Source organism: Condylostylus longicornis, unplaced genomic scaffold (genome assembly GCF_029603195.1).
Source record: "Condylostylus longicornis isolate FDR11 unplaced genomic scaffold, ASM2960319v2 ptg000053l, whole genome shotgun sequence".
In the NCBI taxonomy this organism is placed as follows: domain Eukaryota; kingdom Metazoa; phylum Arthropoda; class Insecta; order Diptera; family Dolichopodidae; genus Condylostylus; species Condylostylus longicornis.
Window position 1 is genome coordinate 425,579 of NW_026578022.1, and position 21,083 is coordinate 446,661.

Genomic DNA, 21,083 nt, shown 5'->3' on the forward strand with positions numbered 1-21,083 from the left:
ACTTTTTCAAAAGGGACAGTACTCGTATATTTATAAAAAATTTCTCTTATATTGAAATTCGTAATTCGTAATAGACGGGGACTTTATCTCTTAATGTGAAATTGGATAATTTGATTTTACGATTCGGACATGTGTAGTTTTTACGAATGTATATAAAAAATTTTTAATTAAAAAATTAAATAAAATTACTTTTTGGAATACTCGTATTCAATTTAGAATATTAAAATATTATGATACAAATGAATATTTTAAAAAAATATTCAATTAAATGTGCAATAATTTGTCAATTATTTGAAATTTTGAAATATTTTCGTTTAAAAAATTTCAATGAAACAAAACTTTGATGAATAATTAAATGATTTTTATACAAATCTAAAATTTATATGACTAATTATTTTAAAAATTTTATTAAATTAATTAAATATAAATTATAAAATTAAATAAAAAATGTAAAAGTTGTTTTCTGTGATGTTATAAAATATTTTGATTTTCCTTATTTTCTTTATGATTCATAAACAGAGTTGCCAAATAGAAAATTGCAAAATTACCCGAAAATTATAAGTTCATAAAAAATAAAATTACCAAAAATAAAAATTTCCTTAGATTTTACAACATAGCATCAAAAATGTCCTAATTTTGAAAAGTTTTAAAAATCTAATTGAAATATAAATATGAATTTTATGGTTGAACAAAAGAAAATTAAATTAAAATATGTAAATGAAAAAACTTTCAAAATATCGACTATAAGGGCATCCGAACTTAAATGATATTACAGTAAAATTTCTATATTATGAACTTTTCTATTGAAAGAATAAATTTCTGAATATTATCTACATTTTATAATTATTACTTTTATCTTTATTAATTTTTACTAAGTTCTAATTCGTTAGTCTTTTAAACTCAGCAGAGATTAAGGTAAATTTAAATAATACGAGCAATTCCTAAAAATATCCTAAATAAAAAAAAAGGTTTTAAAAAAAAATTTTTCGTGCCATCATAGTTATGAAAAAGAAAAAAAACCCAAATGTACAATAACCACATAAATAATACTCATATTTATCATAAGCAAATTATTTCCACTTATAGGCGGTTCATTATATAGAAACTTTACTGTATTATGCTGAAATTATTATCAATTGCTTGTTTAATATTTGGCAGCAATATTTAGAAAAAAAATTTATATACATGGCAATTTTAAATTATCTATAATTTCATAATTTAAATATTAAAATTATTTTTTGGTTTAAAAAAAAATTAAAACACTTAAGAGTTTCACTTATTCATGAACACCTTAAATAATCATAGCCCAAAGTAAAATAACCAAATTATTTGTGTTCATTAATATTAAGGGATGAAACCTTGAATAAAATTAGCGTTAGTATGTCATAAATACTAGTTTTTCTTAAATATTAAATATTTTAAAAGAATAAATATTATACTGGAAGCGATTTTGTATTTTTTATTTTTGGATGGAATTTAATTTGTGGTTAGGAAATTGTGGTTTTGAAATTAAGATTTTTTTTTCTAATATAATTGTATACTAAATAAAAAATGTTGAAAATCTTCTAATTATAATTTTCAGTAAATATGTGTTTTTATATTTATCATTTATTAAAAATTTTAATCAAAAATTAATTATAAATTAAATATAAGTTCAAAATTTTGTTTTTATAAAATAATAATGATATTAAAGGTCAACGTTTCAACTTAAAAATTTTTCACAATTTACCATAGAATAAAAATTTTATTCTAAAATTTTTCAAATATATTTTTGAATTTTTAAAAATCAGTGAACACCACAATTTATGTATGGTGTACCTATACTTCATTTTTGATGTCATTCTTTAAATGTCAGAACATTATTATTAATTCTAAAAAAAATTTAATAGTGTTGATTTTGAAATCTTTCCAAAATTAATTTTTTCCTCATAGTATAAAACTGAAAAACAAAACAACTAAAAATAACAAAATTGTCAAAAATATCAACAAAAAAAAAAAAATTGATGATTATTTACGCGAAAAGTAAAAATTTATATTTAAAAAATATTTATGTATTTTAATTTGTTTTTAAAGAAAAAATTTTAATGTTGACATTTGGCATATGCAGCATAAGAGAAATGAATTTACAATTATTTTAAAAAGAATGACATGGAAAAAAAAATACAAAATTCTTTTCCGATTGCTCATTCTTTTCATTTTTTTGATGAATTTTTAAATAATTTATTTTAAAAATTCCAATTTATATGCTTCATTTCTAAATAAATTATCCATAATTTTGAAAGTATTTATTTCTACTTAAATAAAAATTATAACAATATTTTAATTTTATAAGGAAAACATGAATAATTAATTGACTAGTATTGGGCATTCTAGTTCTAATTAAATGAATTTTATTGATCAATTTCTAACATTTCTAACAATTCTTACAAATTTAGGAGTAACTCAAAAAGTGATACCAATAAATGAACCAACAATCCAGTAAAACAGATTTTTTTTACCAGAAATATTATTAAAAATTACTTTAAAAATTATTATTTATGGAAATAAGACTTGGAAATTTATCCCAAATAAATGTAAAAATATTTAAAATTTACTTCAATTCATTATTAAAAGTAAATAAATGAACTAAGTTTTCGAATTTTGTACCAATTGTTTCAATAACCGCCTCTTAATTAGTGAAATTTCATTTTAATTTTACAATTTTAATAATATTCTCAACAGGATATTAATTGACATAACTAATGAAGCCTTAATATAATAAATAAATTACCGAATGAAAAATAATTTAACTCAAATTGTTTATAATACTATAAACAGTCTTAGAAAATTTCATTCAAAATTATCAATAATGCTTATTTGTAATTAATTAATATTTTTTTCATATAAAAAATTCAAAATATTTTCTTTATAGAACTATTTATAAATTATTTTGTATACAATGTTATATTTGAATTGAAAATCGGTATACGGGCCTCCCCCCCTATATACCATTGATTGTCGGCGATGCATTTGAACAGATTATAATTTATCATAATTTTAAAATTATTTTTTAATTGGGTATATAAAAAGAAAAAAGAAATATGACAAATTTATGATTGAATTATTTCAAAAATTTTAAATAATATTAATTGAATTAAAATTTTTCATGTATGACTAGACATTTATTTTGTTTATTAAATATTTCATATTTATAGACATAATAATGTTAATTTATAATAATTACGAAATATGAAAAAAAAAAAAAAGAAAAAATTGTGCCAAAAAATTTCATTTTACTTTTGTTTAATTATTGAAAATTTTGGCTACAATAATTTTTTGTGAATCAAAAATCAAAAGATTTAAGAGAGAAACTTGTTTTTTTTTTTTTTTTTTAAATAAATTAAAATTATTAATAAAATAATAATAATTATTTTTATATGAATTCGAAATTTTTGAAATAATGTGAGGGTGTTAAATAAAGAGAAATTTTAAATTTAAAGAAAAAATTTTCTATTACAATTTTTGTCCCATGAAAATATGTAAAATATTATAATAAGAATGCAAATTCTTTTACAAGCTTTTCGGCAAATGTGATTCTAAACTATTATACTAGATTATAGTATGAATGTTGAATAAGTACTGATTATAAATTGTTAAGTAGAGATTTAAAAAATGTATGTGAAATGTTTTTTAATAATCTAAAATTACAAATAAGATTTTTTTTAAAATTCTAATTAAAATTTCAAATAACAATAAATCAATATTTAATTAAAACACTATGCAACAAATTCTTGACATTTTCATTAAGTCATAAAAGAAAAGTTTATAGTCGATCTTAAAATGCAATTTTTAGTTTCAAAATATTAGAGTCGTTTAAGCCAATTTTACAATGTTATTTGCTATCTGACACAGCCCGAAATTGTAAATCAAGCTCTCGAAACTCTTAAGTTTTCGTTTTTCTACTATTTTAACCACTACTATTCATGGTTTAACTTAAAGAACTATGTTTATATAGTTAAACGTAAATAACGCAATCAATCAAATTCGAAAAATTCATTTTGGTATTATGAGAATATTAAAAATTTTAATAAATTTAAATAAGGACATAACAATTTCAAATATTATTTACAAGAAAAAAGAATAAGTTCGAAGAACAAAAACGAAATTGCCATTTTAATCTCTTAATGCCTATAAATATTTTATCCAATTTATTACAAGAAAACTATTATAAAATTTAAAGAACCTCTCTAACTAACAAAATTTTAAACGCACAAAAATCCTATATAATTTAATTAAAAATGCTGTCTATTTAAAAAATTTATATTCAAATTAATCAGAAAATTTATGTTTATAAAAAACATAATTTATGTCTAATAGGAAAAATTAAAATCTAATCTAAACATTTTTACGTTTTCATTTTCGATTTATTAAAGAGGCGATTTATTTGACAATTTAATAAATAACTATTAATTTAATTGCCAATTGAATAGATTTATTTGCACATATATTTAATTCAGAACAATAAAAAAACAAAATAAAAGAAAAATTAAAAATAAAATGCAACAAAAAGATGAAATCATCAAATTTGTGAATTCATCTTTTAACATTTTCAATTCATTTACGTAAATTCACTGAAAAATTTTCAAGTGAATAATGAAAAAACGTTTGAACCAATTAAAAATAAATTTGAAAAAATACAAAAATTTTCCTTTTTTTTTTTTTTCTTTTTTGTACAGAATGCATTCAAATGAGAAAAAAAAAAACAAATTTGTATTTTAATTTTCTTATTGCATTTTTATTTATTTTTTTACAAAATAAAAATGAGTGCACTAAAAACGTATACGTTTGTGTATATGAAAACAGAAAAGAACAAATTACACATAATAAGTGCGTCATGGGAGATTAAAGAAGAACACATGTTCAACATTTTTTAGCCTCATTTTGTCATATCGAATGAATGAATGTATCAGCGAAAACTGACACAAATCAAAAAAAAAAAAAAAATTTTAAAAGTTTCTGTTTTTATGAATTCTACAAACAAAATAAAATCAAAGGTTCTCATATGAAATCTAAATTTATGTAAAAAAAAAAAATGTCAATCATACAACCGCCATACTCACAATATGGTTAAAATCAATTAATTTTAAACTTGTCTTATTTAGATTTTTGATATCAGTGACTATTTAAAAAAAAAACAAAATGTCTTAAATCAATTTTTTGTATATTATAGTCTTAATAATCATTCTGCTGGTATGAAAAATTGATATTAGATATGCTTTATTACATTGTAGAGTTTCACACTTACATGACTATTCCTTAGTTTTTGAACAAAACAAGTTAAAACCTATAACCACCTATTAAATATTAATAAGAAATTAAAATTAAAAAAAAAATTAAATTGTTTAGGGTCGGATACTTTAAGATATCAAAAAAATTTACTGCTAAATTTACGAATTCTGTGAGATCTATAATAGTAGAATATTAGAAATGAACTTAAATTCGAATTTTTTGATGATTTAAATTCTCCTGATTAATCATTTATCGAAATAAATTTTCGAATTTCGAATTAAAAATTTTTGAGAGATCGCCCCTCAACTATTTCAGTGAAATCATGTTTAATTAAGATTTTCACTCTATCTTTAAAATATCATTCAAAATTTGCAATTTTCAATAAATTTAAAACAAAAAAATCAACAAAATTAGAGAAAATTTAAATTGTTCTAAATTTGTTTGAGTTAAAAATATTTTTGTTCCTTTTATTATGTGCAGCTTTTTGTTTTGGTATGCGTGTAAAAAATTAAATAAAAAAAAAATCATTCCTATTTTTGCTTTGTGTAGACTTTGATTATATTTAAAATACAAAATTTTTTTTGCCAATTTTATCTGTGTGCACAAAATTAAAATAAAACAAAAAAAAAAAATGTAATAATGATTTTTAAAAGGCTATAGAAAATATGCGAGCCATTTTATATAGTAAAAAGTAAAAATAAATTTTTTTGACATTTTTACATTTCATCAATTAAAATTTGAATCGTCAAATTGCGAATATTATTAATAATTACGGTATTGCAATAAAAGGCAAATGCATAGTCAATATTGATAGTAAATGCATAGACATATACTAGGTAACATACCAGAAATCTGGCTCATGTTCTTTATGTAAAATAATCATAAAAAAATTGTTAAAACCACCAATAAATCCAAAATTTTAAATTGTGGCGCATTTTAATTAAAAAAAAAACAATTGATAATATTCCATTATTAATATGGCAATAGTTTATACATAGATTGTCCAATATTACTAAAATTTTACAATATTGTACAAATATTCAATATTCCATTTCAAATATTTTACTTTGACAATATCAATTAACAATGCTGATTCAAAAAGTTATTAATTAAATATTTTAAAAATTTGTATTAATACATATTTTAATTTTATTTCTCGTACACATATACATATACATAAGTACAAATTATTCACATTACATCATTCAATTTTAAACTACAAGTATCTATAAATGTTTTTTTTTTCTAAAAGAAGGGCACCACCACTTTCGCTAATCTATTCATTTTGAATTCATATAATTTTTAATTAAATTCAATGAAAATAAATTCTACAAGAATAGCTACATATATATGCAAGTAAATTAATTGATTACAAGATTCGAGATGTGTGCATTGTATACATACAAACATACATTTTAGTACTTTTTAGTAGATAATAATGATGAATTGCAATTGAAGTTCGAAAAATTTTCTTTGTATATACGAGTACCAAACACATTCAATTTTATAATTTGCAATAGAAAAGAACAAATAATTAAAATAAATAAAAATTAAATTAATTTCAAAATTTTATAGAATGAATAAAGAGCAGAGAATATATAAAGGAAATAAATTATGTAATACAGATACTAAGTAAATATTTAAAATTTTAATGCAATATTATACCATAATATTTTAATAACATTCAGAATTCATAATTTAATATTAGACAAAATATTATAAATAAAATTATTCTAAAATTGTAAAAGATGAATTTATTTTAGTTATGCTAAATATCCACTCGAAAATTGATATAAGCGATTAATTAATTCGATATTGTTCACTCAGTATGGCCTACTTTTATCATAATTATTCTCTCATAATAAATAAAACTCCTGTGACTCTTTATTTAACAATTAAAAACAAAACTTAATTTTAATCTACAAAACAAATCGTATTAATTTTCCTATACCCTCACAAAATTAAAATTATTAGAACCAAGTGTTTTTTATATGTAAATAACAAAGCAATTTATTGCATACTTTATGACATATTCGTTCATCATTTGGGTACAGTATAAATTTAAGAGGCTAAGGTAGGTTTAGAAAATTAATTCAATTCTCAATACCTTTACATATAGTATGCCATTAAAATTTCGCATTATAAATTGAAAAAGAGATTTACTATACCCAATACGAATTAACACAAAAAAATTTCAATTATAAACTAATCACATAGTACGAGAAAGCAAAATTATTGTGGGGTGAAAGTGTACAGTCTATTTTGTATTGTTTATTTTTGTAAAGTGTGGGCACACTTAACACATGTATGTAGGTGTTAATTTTAGGGTGTTTATTATTTAATTTAAGAAAAAGCTTTTTTAAGCTTTATTTTAACAGCACTGTAGCCATATAATAATATATTATTATATAAAAAACTGGTGAGCCATATGTCAAAAAGTCAACTGAATATGCATTTATTCAAACGTACCCACATATATCCATTTATATGCATATATATGGTAGTTATTGTAATGGACACTTTCGCAACAATTTTTAATTGCATTATTCTAAGTTTTTTTGTAAATTGTAAATGAAAAATCTAATTTGCATTATTGAATTAAATCAAGTAGAAAAACAAAATAAAGAAATAAGTTTTTTTTTTCCACAAACATGTCGTCGTTTGGTTATTTTAATGCCCAGATTGTCACTATTATTATTATTGTGGGGTGAATCTTATTTACTGGATTTTATTTATTATTGTGTTTTTTTAAATATTTGTTTTATTTATTGTTTTTTATTTAATTTCTTTATTTGTAATAAGGTGACCTTAACCTTGGGTGAGGAACATCAATTTTCCGGATTATTTATGTGATATGTCAACTTTTCATTTTATTGTTTTTACAATTTTTATTTATTTATTTTTGTGTTTTTGTTTAATAGATTTAATTTTTGTGTATTTTTCCATTACAATATTTTTAAAATAACTAAGATATTGTTAAAACATATTACAGCCGATTGGATATAGGAAAATATGTACAATGTTCGATGAAAAAGGAAATATTTTTTTTTAAGGAAATTGGACACATAGAAAATGTGAAGAGAAAAAAGGAAAACCTTGTGGAAAAACAATGATTTTTGGGCTTCATTTACTTTATGTATAGTATGTAAAACATATTTTTTTTGACTTTAATGACAATTATCTATAAGTTTGTAAGTGAATGAAATTAAAATTTTCAAGTTCTTGGTCAATTTATCATACACGATTTTATTATTTTTACGATGTCTTAATCGATTAAGAATAAAGAACATATTTTATTCTCAATTAAATTTTATAATTTAAGATAGGTGGAATACTTGATTATATTTCAAATTATTCAAAATAAATTTTAAATTGTTTGCTAAATACAAATTGTTTTCTTAATTAAAAAAGAATTTTGATTTAATTTATAACAAAATATGAATTAAACTTATTTATAATATTAAAATCAGATCAGTTCTTTCATAATTTTTTGAAATTGTAAAACGAAATTCTCTATATAAGAATATTTCATTTTGTATTATTTTTAATTTTCTGAGTGAGATTATGGTCCTATGTCTGTACCGCTCCTAGTTAACCAACGGCTGTGAAAAATAATGTTATCTAGAAGATTGTTTTTCGAATTATACATATATTTTACTTTATCCATGCATACATACATATACAGGAAATCGTTTCAGAGCCAGTAGAACGAACAGATTAATAAAGTACTTAACATTACTTAAATTTTTGAAATATTTTTATATATTTAGTTTTCATATCTTAGTCGAATATCTATATTTGCTGATTTGAATAAAATAAAAATTATAATATTGCAAATAAAAATAATTTTCTTTTATGATAAAAATTATACAATAACTCTCATACTTATAATATTTTAAAATTACTTTTATAATTATTAAAAACAAAATTTAGTTTCAAATTTCTCAAAACTTAAATGAAGACCAACGTGATAAATTCAAATAAATTTTCTGGAATTTATTCTTTTTCACTTTTTATTTAAATATTTAAAATTTTTGCAATTTTTTTTTTTTAAACATTTTCTAATTCTTTTTAAAATGTTTTTAAAAGAAAAATTTAATGATTGGGAACAGAAAAAAATCTTGATGTAATTAGTTTTTTTCTATTTGCTTTTCAATTTTATTTTCGTATTTATTAAATAAAAATTGAAAAATTCTTTGAAATATTCTTAAAGTAAAACTTTTCACAATTAAAATATTTTTTATAAGTATTTAAAATTCAAATTTACATATTTGAATTCTCAAAATATTTACAAATGCAATGAACTTAAGAATTTTCTAAATTCCATTATGAGAATGATCAAGCTCAACATCATTCTTCTCCTTCAAATTCAATATAACGGAAATGGTATACACAAATAATTCCGAAAAACTCGAACAAATTTGAAATTCAAAATTTTGTATAATAAATATTGCCATACCAATAAAACCTCTCAGGTCTAAATTTCAAATCAAATCTAAATTCTCAAATTTAAGAATCCATAATTAAAACTAAATATTTATGCTTATGTAACGAAATCCAATATCATAAAACTCGTTATATAGAATTTTGTTAAATGAAAATATTAACCTTTAACGAATAAAATATGCTTAAATATTATTTTAGTGTACATTTTTTAATGATTTCTTTTTTAATGACAAAAGTATTTAAATGTGTGTATACATTCTTTATAATGGGAAATCACTCGTTATATTTTAAATTTAAAATGTATTTTTACAAAAAAAAAAAAATATTCAAAGTGAACATAAAATTTGATTTTGAAGTGGTGCACTGACAGTTTTTTGGCAACAAATTTGTTAAAAATAAACTACATAAAAAAAAATTTAATTTAATTTTAATAAAATTGTTAGTAAAAACAAAGATTTCTATTCAAATAAATTAACTAAATTATAAAATAAAGTAAATGAATAAAAAAAAACTCAACACATTTTATGTATGTACATTTTTTGAAAAAAATTTATGAATGAAATGTGACCTACACTTGTGTAAAGAAATTGAAGATAGTGCCAAAATAGCGTATATGTTCAAAGGAATTCAGTAATTATTTAAAATTTCAATTTTATAATTTGCTCTTTTTTTCTTTTTTATCACGTTTTCGTTTTATGAACTAATTGGATAATTTATCATTTAAATATCTGGAAATATTCTCTAATTAAAAATTAATGAAATTGTATTGAAATCATAAGCTTGTTATCATAACCCTTTTTTATATTGAAAGATGTAAGCTGATGGAACTCTGGAGCGAATAGAAAAATTTCATTTAAACAAGATTATAATTACATTAAAATTTTGTAAATTTAATTTTTCGCCTATATTTTAAATTTACGAAGTAATCCAAGACGTTCATTAAATTACTGAACTATTGTGTAAATTGAAATAGCAACCACAAAAAAAAAAAACAAAATGTGCTTTTTTAAAGGGGTGCAGCAAAATTTTTCACTTTCCTTTTGTTTTTCTGGTTTTATGGTTTTCAATAAAGGAAATTTACAAAATTTCCCGTTATATAGAACGGGATTTTGAAATTTTTTTCCTTAAAAACAAAATGTACGTATCAAACATAGTGAACGGTATACTAAACCTACAAAATAAATATTTTACAATCTCTTAGATTTTACATTTTACTTTCCAACTTCCTGCTTTAAAACAATCTTTTGATCTTTTATTTTTTTACCTTTTAGTTTTTTATTTTCTTCATTTCTAAACCAAAGTAACATTAATGTATTCCTATACGAAATGAAAATAGTTTATTTTGCATAAAAAATTTTATGGTGTGCATTAAAATGTGAAATGTTTGTATTAAGATAATCTCTTATTCAAATTCAAACCCAAAAGTATGATGAAAAGTTATAAAAAGAAAGATTTTGCTTATTTCTTCTCTAAATAAATTTAAAGTTTGGAAGATAAGTTCCGTTGTGAAGTTTGCGATGAAGATATTTAAAAAAAATAGTACTCGTATTTATATATTCCTTTATATGAAACCTGAATGTTATTTAATTTAGGCGCCGATATATGTGTATAATGCTAAAAGAAATTGGAAATTAATAAAAATATTTTTGTATAATAATTTAAACAATATTTATAGTTTTTTTTACTTTAGTATTGGTAATTATATTATAAAATCCTGATACATTTTTCACATAAGTTCATCGTTTACAATTGGAACTGAAAACATTTTTGGTTTAATCAAACATTATGACTTGTTTGATTATTCTCTTTATCTTGTTTGCATAACAATACATATAAGTATGTAAATGTATTCATGTATGTATAATGGTAATTCTGCTTCATCATCTAAATTTTTGATTTTTCTTTGCTCGTGTTCGTTTTTGGTGAATTTTCCATTAAATAAATCTAGTACAATGTATTTAGTCTATTTACCTTTTATACAATCGAATAAATAATAAATTATCCTAAGCAATATTTTTTATCCCTTGTTTAATTGCAATTTTGTTCAGCATCAAAACAGGATTTTTTATCGATTATTAAAAAAAGGGAATATTGTTTACAAAACTATATTGTAAACAGGTACATCAATACATTTTCTTATGTTCATATGAATATACCTTCTGCACATGCAAACAAAATAAGAAAAGCCAAAAACTAAGGAAAGTAGAAATTTCACTTTCATTTCAGATGAAACCTTTTTTCTGTTATTTTTAATGTAGGTAGTATGAGATCGCTTTTCCTTATTGATAAATTCAACAGAAAATCTCAAAAAAATATTTTTCTCAATTGTTTAATAACAATACATCAAATGAACATCATGAGAATTCTTAATTTTGTACGCCAAATATTTGTAATTTTTCAATTAGTCATACAGTAATTATGATTACATTAATTCATATAAAAAATTACTTACCATTATAGTAAAATGTGAAAACAAGTCTGTTCTCCTAACAAAATTTTAATGGTATAGCAAAAATATTTGATGAATTGTAATCATTTTTAAAGGATGGTCATAAAATGTATTTTATTTCCAATGATTTTGCGATAATTTTACAATTCTGAAGTCCAGCTAAAATTATTAAAAAAAATATTTATTAGGTATAACTATACCAAAAATAATAGCTATCAAGTATACTTACATTGTTAAGCATAAGCTAATAATAAATACATATGTATGTATGTAGTATGTATTTTAAGCTTTTTGATTTTTTGATAAAAGTAAATTTTTTCATTCGTAATTGTTTAGGATACAAAAAAAATTCATTTTTATTGATTACTGATATTTCTTTTATAGGTAACAAATCAAGTAACAGTAAAGATATATGCGGTGATGATAAATTTAAAGAAGATGGTGATCCATGGAATGTTGAAGCACAAGCGGCCTTTTTGGGGCCAACTTTATGGGATAAAACTCTGCCATACGATGCTGACCTTAAGGTAACACAAGTTAGTACACTTCCAATTTCAATTTTTTTTACAATTATATAATATTAAAACAAATATAAAATATTCATACATAAATTTAAATTTTTTTTTTAAATAAAATAGTTTTAGCATATCATTGACAAAACTTTGTAAAATATGAAGCGTAAATTATTAAGCACATACTTACATACATATGTGTACATATTAGGTAGCCAAATTCCGTATTTTATATACTATTTTGGAAGTCGCTTACGGCACAAAAATGTTTTTAATAATTCGAATGACTAGGTATAATTAGTAAATTTCAATTACAATTTGCATTCACACATATTATTATTTGTTTCCACAAATCATACAATATCTTATTTAAAAATCAGTTATCTCGAATGTCTCTAATTAATTTATCTAATTAAAAAAAAAATAATAAGCTTTGTTCCATAAAATAAAAACTTTTTTTTGTTAACTAAGAATTTTATGTTATTTAATTTTTTGACAAACCGTAATTATTCTATCTGTCGTATTAAATAGCTGCGTTCCACTTACGTGTGCAAACTACTCATGATCATAATATATACGTAGTTTCTAATGTTATTTTATTATATTTTTTGACGTCTAATTTCAACCTTTGCAACAGCAAAATTGACAGCCTACTTAGCTGTTAATATTTATAATATAATTAAAGTGCTATTTAATCTCTGTGGTGTGCAGTTTTCGTTTCTCAGGAGTAGCTTGCACACATAAATAAGACAAGTGTGACGAATTTTACCAAATCTACAAAGGTCGCTCAATTTACCTTATTTAAAATATACATATTAAAATTATATTTTAGAACAAATGACAACCTTTCCAACAGAGGTTTTTAAACTTTCCAAAAAGCAATAAACAGGGGGCGAGATACATATTTTGGAGTAGATACATAAATATTTCACATATTCAAAAAAAATGTTCTAAAAATGTTTTTGCTCTACCATGGGTCGAAATGGTTTGTTTATTTTCAGTGTAAACACAGCTGGAAATCAATTAGAGCGAATGTCAATAATTGTAGATAAGAAATGTCACTGCTTGAAATAAAATATTAAATAAATTAATGACTGTTGCATTGCGATCCCATATTGCTATAATTTGAAAAGTACTTTTTCAAAAGTTAAAGTTTTTTTTTATAAAAATTAAAACATTTAAGAAAACGTTTAATTTTAATATTGAATGGAATAATATTTTACAAAAAACATGAAAATGGCATCGTACTCATGCTAATGACCAGTGAATAAGCACGTACCTACCTACCTAGTTACAGAAATGATTAAAGTTAGTAAAATTTATTAGTATCAAATGTGTTTTAGGAGTAAGTATGAGCATAAATATGATATTTAATAGCAGAAATAATGATTTTAATTAGATATTATAGTAATTCGCCAAAAAAATGCACTTTTTAAATGAATTAAGATGACAAAACAAAATTACATCATGTTGGCTGCAAATATAAAACATAAGGGTACATGTGAGTGGTAAATTGAAGTTTAATGCAACAATACACCTCAATCGAAAAATAGGATTATTGTGTCCATTTAAAATGCTTTATAAATATAAAGTTGTTTTTGTTAACAACTGATATGATAAGATTGAAGTCAAATTTCAACCTCTAAATTAATTGCTAAAAGTGAAAATATGTATGAACACCCTAATATATATATTTCTGGATTTAATTTTGTCAAAAACATATCCTACAATTATTGCAAAAATAAATAACCAGAAGCTCTAGCTCGTTAATACGCATAGTTTACACATACAAGGGTATTTTTAACTTTAACTATATAGTATATAACTAGGTACCCATACTATTTATCTTCGCGAGATTTTAAAACGTATAAATTAATACAAAAAACACAATAAATAATCTACAGAAGAAAAAAAAAAGACATTCTGAATCAATTAGAATATTTAATTAACAGAGAAAGGAAATAAATAAATACAAAAAAAAAGAAACATTAAAGTATGCAAAAATTTAAATAGGACCATATGTGTATTATAACTATGTATATAGATATGTAAACTTCTTCCAAATAAAAATATGAAACTGGCTTTGAAATTAATGAAAAAATTTACAAAATAGTATTTTTGAAAATAAATTAGATGCTTTCATATTCATACACATATATGTAAGAAGTAAATAATATGAACTTCATCAAGAATATTATATTTGATAAAGATATTTTCACTTTAAATTGTCCGCTCAGAATTGAACTTCAGCTGGCAAATGTCCAACTATGTACTCATTCTAATATCCTTAATTATACTCAATTCAATCGGGTGTAATTTCTAAGTTTAGCATTCTGCTATTGTTATTGTTAGCAGAGTTATTGAATTTAATTAGGCACTTAATAAAACAATATTTCTTTTAAAAAAGCCGTAGAATTTAGTTCCTCAATAGTATTAAACTAAAACTACATATTTTCAATATTTCTTTTAAAAAAGCCGTAGAATTTAGTTCCTCAATAGTGTTAAACTAAAACTACATATTTTACTAAACTAAAAATAAAACATAAAGCTAAATGTGGGTAAAGTCAATGATATGAAAACTATTATATTTTTTTAAAGCTTTGTATAACAAGCAGATTTATAAAATATATATGTATATATTAATTTCATAGTTTCATGTACCATGTAAGGGCCCTAATTATTATGAGGGCCTCTATAAGTTATACCAATTTATACCAACAATTCCAAAGCTAGCCTTTTATACGATAATAATTTCCCAAAATGTATAGATATCAAATTTTTTTAATAGACTTTTTATAAATAAACGTTTTATTTTACTAAATATTTTTAATTTAATATTGTAAAATTTTTTATTTCCATTTTGCTATCTAATTTCCGAAACATGTTTTTGTCATAAAAAATGTGAGAACATTGAAAAACAATGAAAAATTTTTTATTTTATCACAATTCAGTTGAAACTCCACCAAGTATCATTAATTCATTTAATATTTTATTCAGTTTCTGCTTTTCATCCAATCTTCAACTCATTCATGAAGTTATCGATTGAAAGTTTGTTGATATTTTCTGTTGTAGTTTTTATTTATTTCGTTAAATTGATATTATTATTTTTTTCTCTCTCCTTTTTAATAACAGTATGCAGATTTAGATGAATTTTTATCAGAAAATAATATACCAGATGGCCTGCCTGGAACACATTTAGGTCATTCAGCTGGTCTTGGACATCGTTCTGATTCATTAGTTCATTCAGCTGGATTAACATTGGGTTTAGGACATGTTACCAAACGTGAACGTTCACCATCACCATCAGACTGTGTTAGCCCTGATACAATTAACCCACCTTCCCCTGCTGAATCAAGTAAGTATGCAATAACGTAGCCAGAGGAAACAAAAAATAAAATGCAAAAATCACCCTGCTCTCTCTTGTAATCTACAAGTCCAAAATTAAGTAAAAATTTCGAATATAAAAAAGAGACTCAACTTTAGTACAGAATATCAAACTATTAATTAAAAAAATATTAAAAGTAAAAAAGAAGAAACTATTTTGAGTATTTTTTTTTTATCAATTATTTAATTTAATATTTTAACCATACTCAATCATGAAATATAAGCAAATTCAGTTGTAAATCAATGCTTTTATGCATCTGCGGTACACAATTAAATAATAAATTGGAGACCACGCATTGATGTATTTTTGAATTTGTTTAACATTGATCATTCTTACTAACATTTTTATTTTATTCTACTAAATGTGCATATGTACATATAGCGAAATTTGGATCAACTATTATACTGTATAATTAAAATATTTAATCTTATAACGTTGCGTCAAATTTATGCGTAAATTTTGCAAAATTTTGAAAATTAAATAAACTTATTCAGTGTAGTATTATATCCAGAATTCGCTTTATGATGAGTCTATATACTAATTCAATACAAAAAATATTTACATACATATGTTAATTTTTATTAATTATAAACACTAAATTGCTTAATTATTTCATTTACATACTTAACACATTATTTCAATAAATAAAGAATAAATGCATTCAACATATTGTTTAATATTAGTGAATTTTGAGCTAGCTGTATTTAACTTTAAGATTTGTAAATTACTTTGAGCTAGCTCTTGAAAATGTAATTTAAATTAAACTAGTCGGACGGAATTCAATAATATTAATTGATTAATAATAATGCATACTGTGTTAGAATTTTTTATATATTAATTTCTTATTCCTCAAGTTTGATATATCAAATATTCTTCTAAAGAATCCATTTCGGTCTTTATGTAACGATGTGAATAAACTTACCGTACATTAACGTTGGAATATTAACAGTAGTTCCGAATAGCAATTTGACTATTTGGAACAATGGCTTTTATTTTAAAATTTGTTGAATGCATTTAATTCATATTATACACCTAAAGCTAATATAAAATTCTTACTTATTTATATTAAATTATGTAAATATTCAAAATCTATATATGTATATATATAGATATATATATATATATTACCCCTCTAAATCAATAAGTGCATAAGAAATCAAATGACAGCGCTGAAATTTCAGTCGATAAAGTTGTTAAAATTGAAAATTAAATTAAAAAAAAAATTTTTTTAAATTGAAACAAAACTAATATTTGTTAAATTAAATCGAGTATTGCATAATATTATTAAATATTTTTGAAGACAAAAATTTTAAATAAATTTAAAATTTTTGCTAATTAATTTTTTTAAATTTTAATGAATTCGAAAAAAAAAGTCTTTCATATTTTTGGACGCTTTCATTTAATTTTCTATTGTGTTTGTTTTTGTTCTTTTTGTTTTTTTTTTTAAATCGATCTTATTTTTTCATCATATTTTGCTTCTATTTTGTTTTTGTTATCAATTTTTTTTATCGTTTTTTATTATCTATGGACAGTTTTTGAAACATTGTTAACGTTTAAGTATTTGATGTTTCAGCGTTTTCATTTGCTTCCTCTGGCCGTGATTTTGATCCTCGAACAAGAGCGTTTTCTGATGAGGAATTAAAACCTCAACCGATGATTAAGAAATCTAGAAAACAATTTGTTCCAGATGAACTCAAAGATGACAAGTATTGGGCTAGAAGACGAAAGAATAATATTGCTGCCAAACGTTCAAGAGATGCTAGACGTCAAAAAGAGAATCAAATTGCTATGAGAGCAAGATATTTAGAAAAGGAGGTAGTATATCTATTTAATACTAATAAATTATATACATATACATAATTACATATATTATAATTTTGTATAATTAAATAAAATATTACGTGGGTTTCTATAATAGAATTTTGATTTTTCAAATATAAAGTTTCCAATTTTTTTATATTATAAAATTTTAAAATACCAAATCCAGGTCATTCCAGTATTCAGTTGTGAATTTCGTTAGTTCATTCGTAACGTTAATTCTCATTGCTCTGTTACATACATTTATAATTGAAATGCTGGTCTATATTTCGAACTAAAGCATTAGTTAAGCATGGATTAAACGTTATAAATATATGTAATGTAGCACGCACGATTAAACGTTATAAATCTTAGCATGTACCTAGTAAGATTTGTAACATTTAATGAAACAATTTATTTTTAATGTTTTTCTTAAATTGTGTATATGTATATTTAAATAATTTTTACAAAATACTTACGACCATTAAATTTAACCTGACTTTTAATTTTCTATATTATTTTAGAATGCAACCTTACATCAAGAGGTCGAGCAGTTAAAACAAGAGAATATGGACTTGCGTGCACGACTTGCAAAATATCAGGAAGTGTAATGTCGGCTGTTTTATTGTTGCTGTTGAATATTATGTTAAAAATAATTAAAAAAAAAAGTTATACATATAAATATCTATATATATGTTCAGAAATATATGTATATATATATATATACAAATTAATAAATATAGAATACATGTATATTGTAATAAATAAATTTATAAATCAAAAAATTGTGAAGAAAATAAATAAAATTCATTATTAAAGTAAAAAAAAAGTAAATAACAAATGAAACAAACTAACTTTAAATATAAATTTAAATATTAAATTAATTTACAAAATAAAAAAAAAAACAAAACAATTTAAAATAAATAAATATTAAAAAAATTAAAAAAAAAAAAAAAGAATTATTTATTTTAACAAAAGGAAGGTATAAAGAAAATTAAAAAAAAATGTTATAAAATTATACAAAAAATTAAAAAAAAAAAAAAAACAAAGTAAAATTAAAAAGAAAATTTAATTTAAAGAAAGTAACGGACATTAGAAATTAATGAAACAAAAAAAAAATAAATATAAAAATTAAAACTAAATTGTAAGTATAGAGAAATTATTAAATGTAAACTTGTAAATTTAAATTAATGCAAAAAAAAAATTAATACTAAAAAAACACAAGTTTTTAATTTAACGCAAAAAGAAACATAAAATTATCAAAAAAAGAGATAATATTAAAAATTTTATGGGAATAAGAAAAATATTTTAAGTAAAGTTTAAAAAAAAAATTGAATTACAAAATAATTAAATAACATTTAACATGTTAGCTAATAAAACAACAAAACAACTGCAATTATAACAATAATAACAAAAAAAAAAGAATTGAAAATATTAATTATTGTTCAAATATAATAAAAAAAAAAATTTAGAAACGAAATAGAAAATGAAAAGGATATGAAAGATTTAAATGAAAAAAATTTAATATATAATTGAAATTTTAGTATGAGAAAAGGTTGACAAAAAAATAAATAAATTCTTTTTTATTCTTAATTTTCTATAATTTTGATATATTTTTTTCTTTTTTCTATGTCTGTCTGTCTGTTTTTTTTTCTTATGTGAATTTAAAATTTTTATAATTTAATAAAATATTCTTATTTAATTATGATTGCAAAATTCTACATCTATTTTAATAAAAATTTAAATTATTGTATTTATTACGATTTACAGAAATTTATTTATTTTTCTCAATTATATTTGAAATTTTATTAATTAAATATCTAATTCTAAAATATGATTGCAGCGCGTTATATTATTGCCTTTTAATGTTTAAAATTTTATTTTCTAATTTAAACACATTGAATTTTTGAAAAAACAACATTTTGCATTTCCCGCGTACGCTTTGAATTTAAAAGAAATATTTTAAAGAATGTTTGTTATCTGAGTTTTCTTGTTAAATATAAAATGAAATTAAAACCAATCATGTACTTGCAATTTTTTAAGATATCAAGAATATTTTTAAAATTTACAAAAATTTTTTTGAATTTTTCATATATAAAAACTAAATTTATATTTTTGTTTACTTTAAATAAATACAAAGTTCAAAAATGTTCTAATTATTCTGTACTATAACAAAAAAAAAAACTTCAATGTTCAATTTAAATTAATCTTAATTTATTGTAATATTTAATAACAATTTTTACAAAAATTTTATTCTTATAAATTTTGATTTTAAAAAAATATTTCAAATTGTTAAAAATTTAAATTGAATATGCCGATAACAATTAAATTTTATATTATTGCAGAACATGGTAAGAAGAATCGTATGCTTATACTAAAATTATATTTTAAACTCTTACCCCGATTTTTTTTTATGCCAACTCAAATTAAAGACAGACACTAAGATGAACTTAAAAATTATTAAATAAATGATTAAAATAATAAAATGTTTCAATTATAATAAGTTAGAATTAACCTGAAGATTTGAATTATTCTCTTAATTCACAAACCCTTATATTTTGTTGTAGCATTATTTGAAAAAATAAAAAAAAATTAATAAATTGTTATCTTTTAAAAACTATTATAAATGATATTTTAAAGAAAAAAAAAATTATATTTTTTTTTTAATACAAAAAAGCAATGTTACATTAAATATCACTGACTCTGTCATAATGATTACTAGCATAATTGTTTATATTATTATTATTATTATTATTAATGAATTAATTAATTATTATAATTATTATTTTGTTATAAGATGAATTGTTTTTCTTTTTTTTTTCTTTTTGTTATATTTTAGAAACTCAAATTATAAGAAAATTTAATTAAAAGAAATTTTTAAAAAATCACCTATAAAAATATTATGTTAAAAACGCCTATTTAATTTTGGACATCTTATGTTTTGGCGCATTTCTTTAATATTATTATAAATAAATAAATACAAAATAATATGATATATTATGAAAATATTTAATTTTTTAAAATAAAAGATCAACTCAAGCAACAATTTTCTTTAGTATTGTTTGTTTTTTTTTTTTTTTATTTTATTTTAAAATATTTTAATTCTTTATAGAGTTTATAATTATCTTATTTTGCAATATTTTAAGAAAATATTAATTAGAAACAAATTTTATTTGCTCTGAATATTAAATCTTATCTAAACTGCTGAATTGCTATTACCTTTTTG

At 21.1% G+C, this 21,083-nt stretch overlaps 1 protein-coding gene across 1 annotated transcript in view; it reads left to right on the plus strand.

Annotated features, from left to right (window-relative positions):
* LOC129611582 (transcription factor mef2A) overlaps positions 1–20,871 on the plus strand; it is an 81,955-nt gene extending 61,084 nt beyond the window's left edge. Inside the window, exons 3-6 of the mRNA XM_055524790.1 lie at positions 12,548–12,699; positions 15,808–16,030; positions 17,634–17,875; positions 18,382–20,871. Coding sequence (XP_055380765.1) covers positions 12,548–12,699; positions 15,808–16,030; positions 17,634–17,875; positions 18,382–18,468 — 704 coding nt within the window. The 3' untranslated portion in view covers positions 18,469–20,871. The remainder of the gene's footprint in view (positions 1–12,547; positions 12,700–15,807; positions 16,031–17,633; positions 17,876–18,381) is intronic.
* Positions 20,872–21,083: the final 212 nt, after the last annotated feature.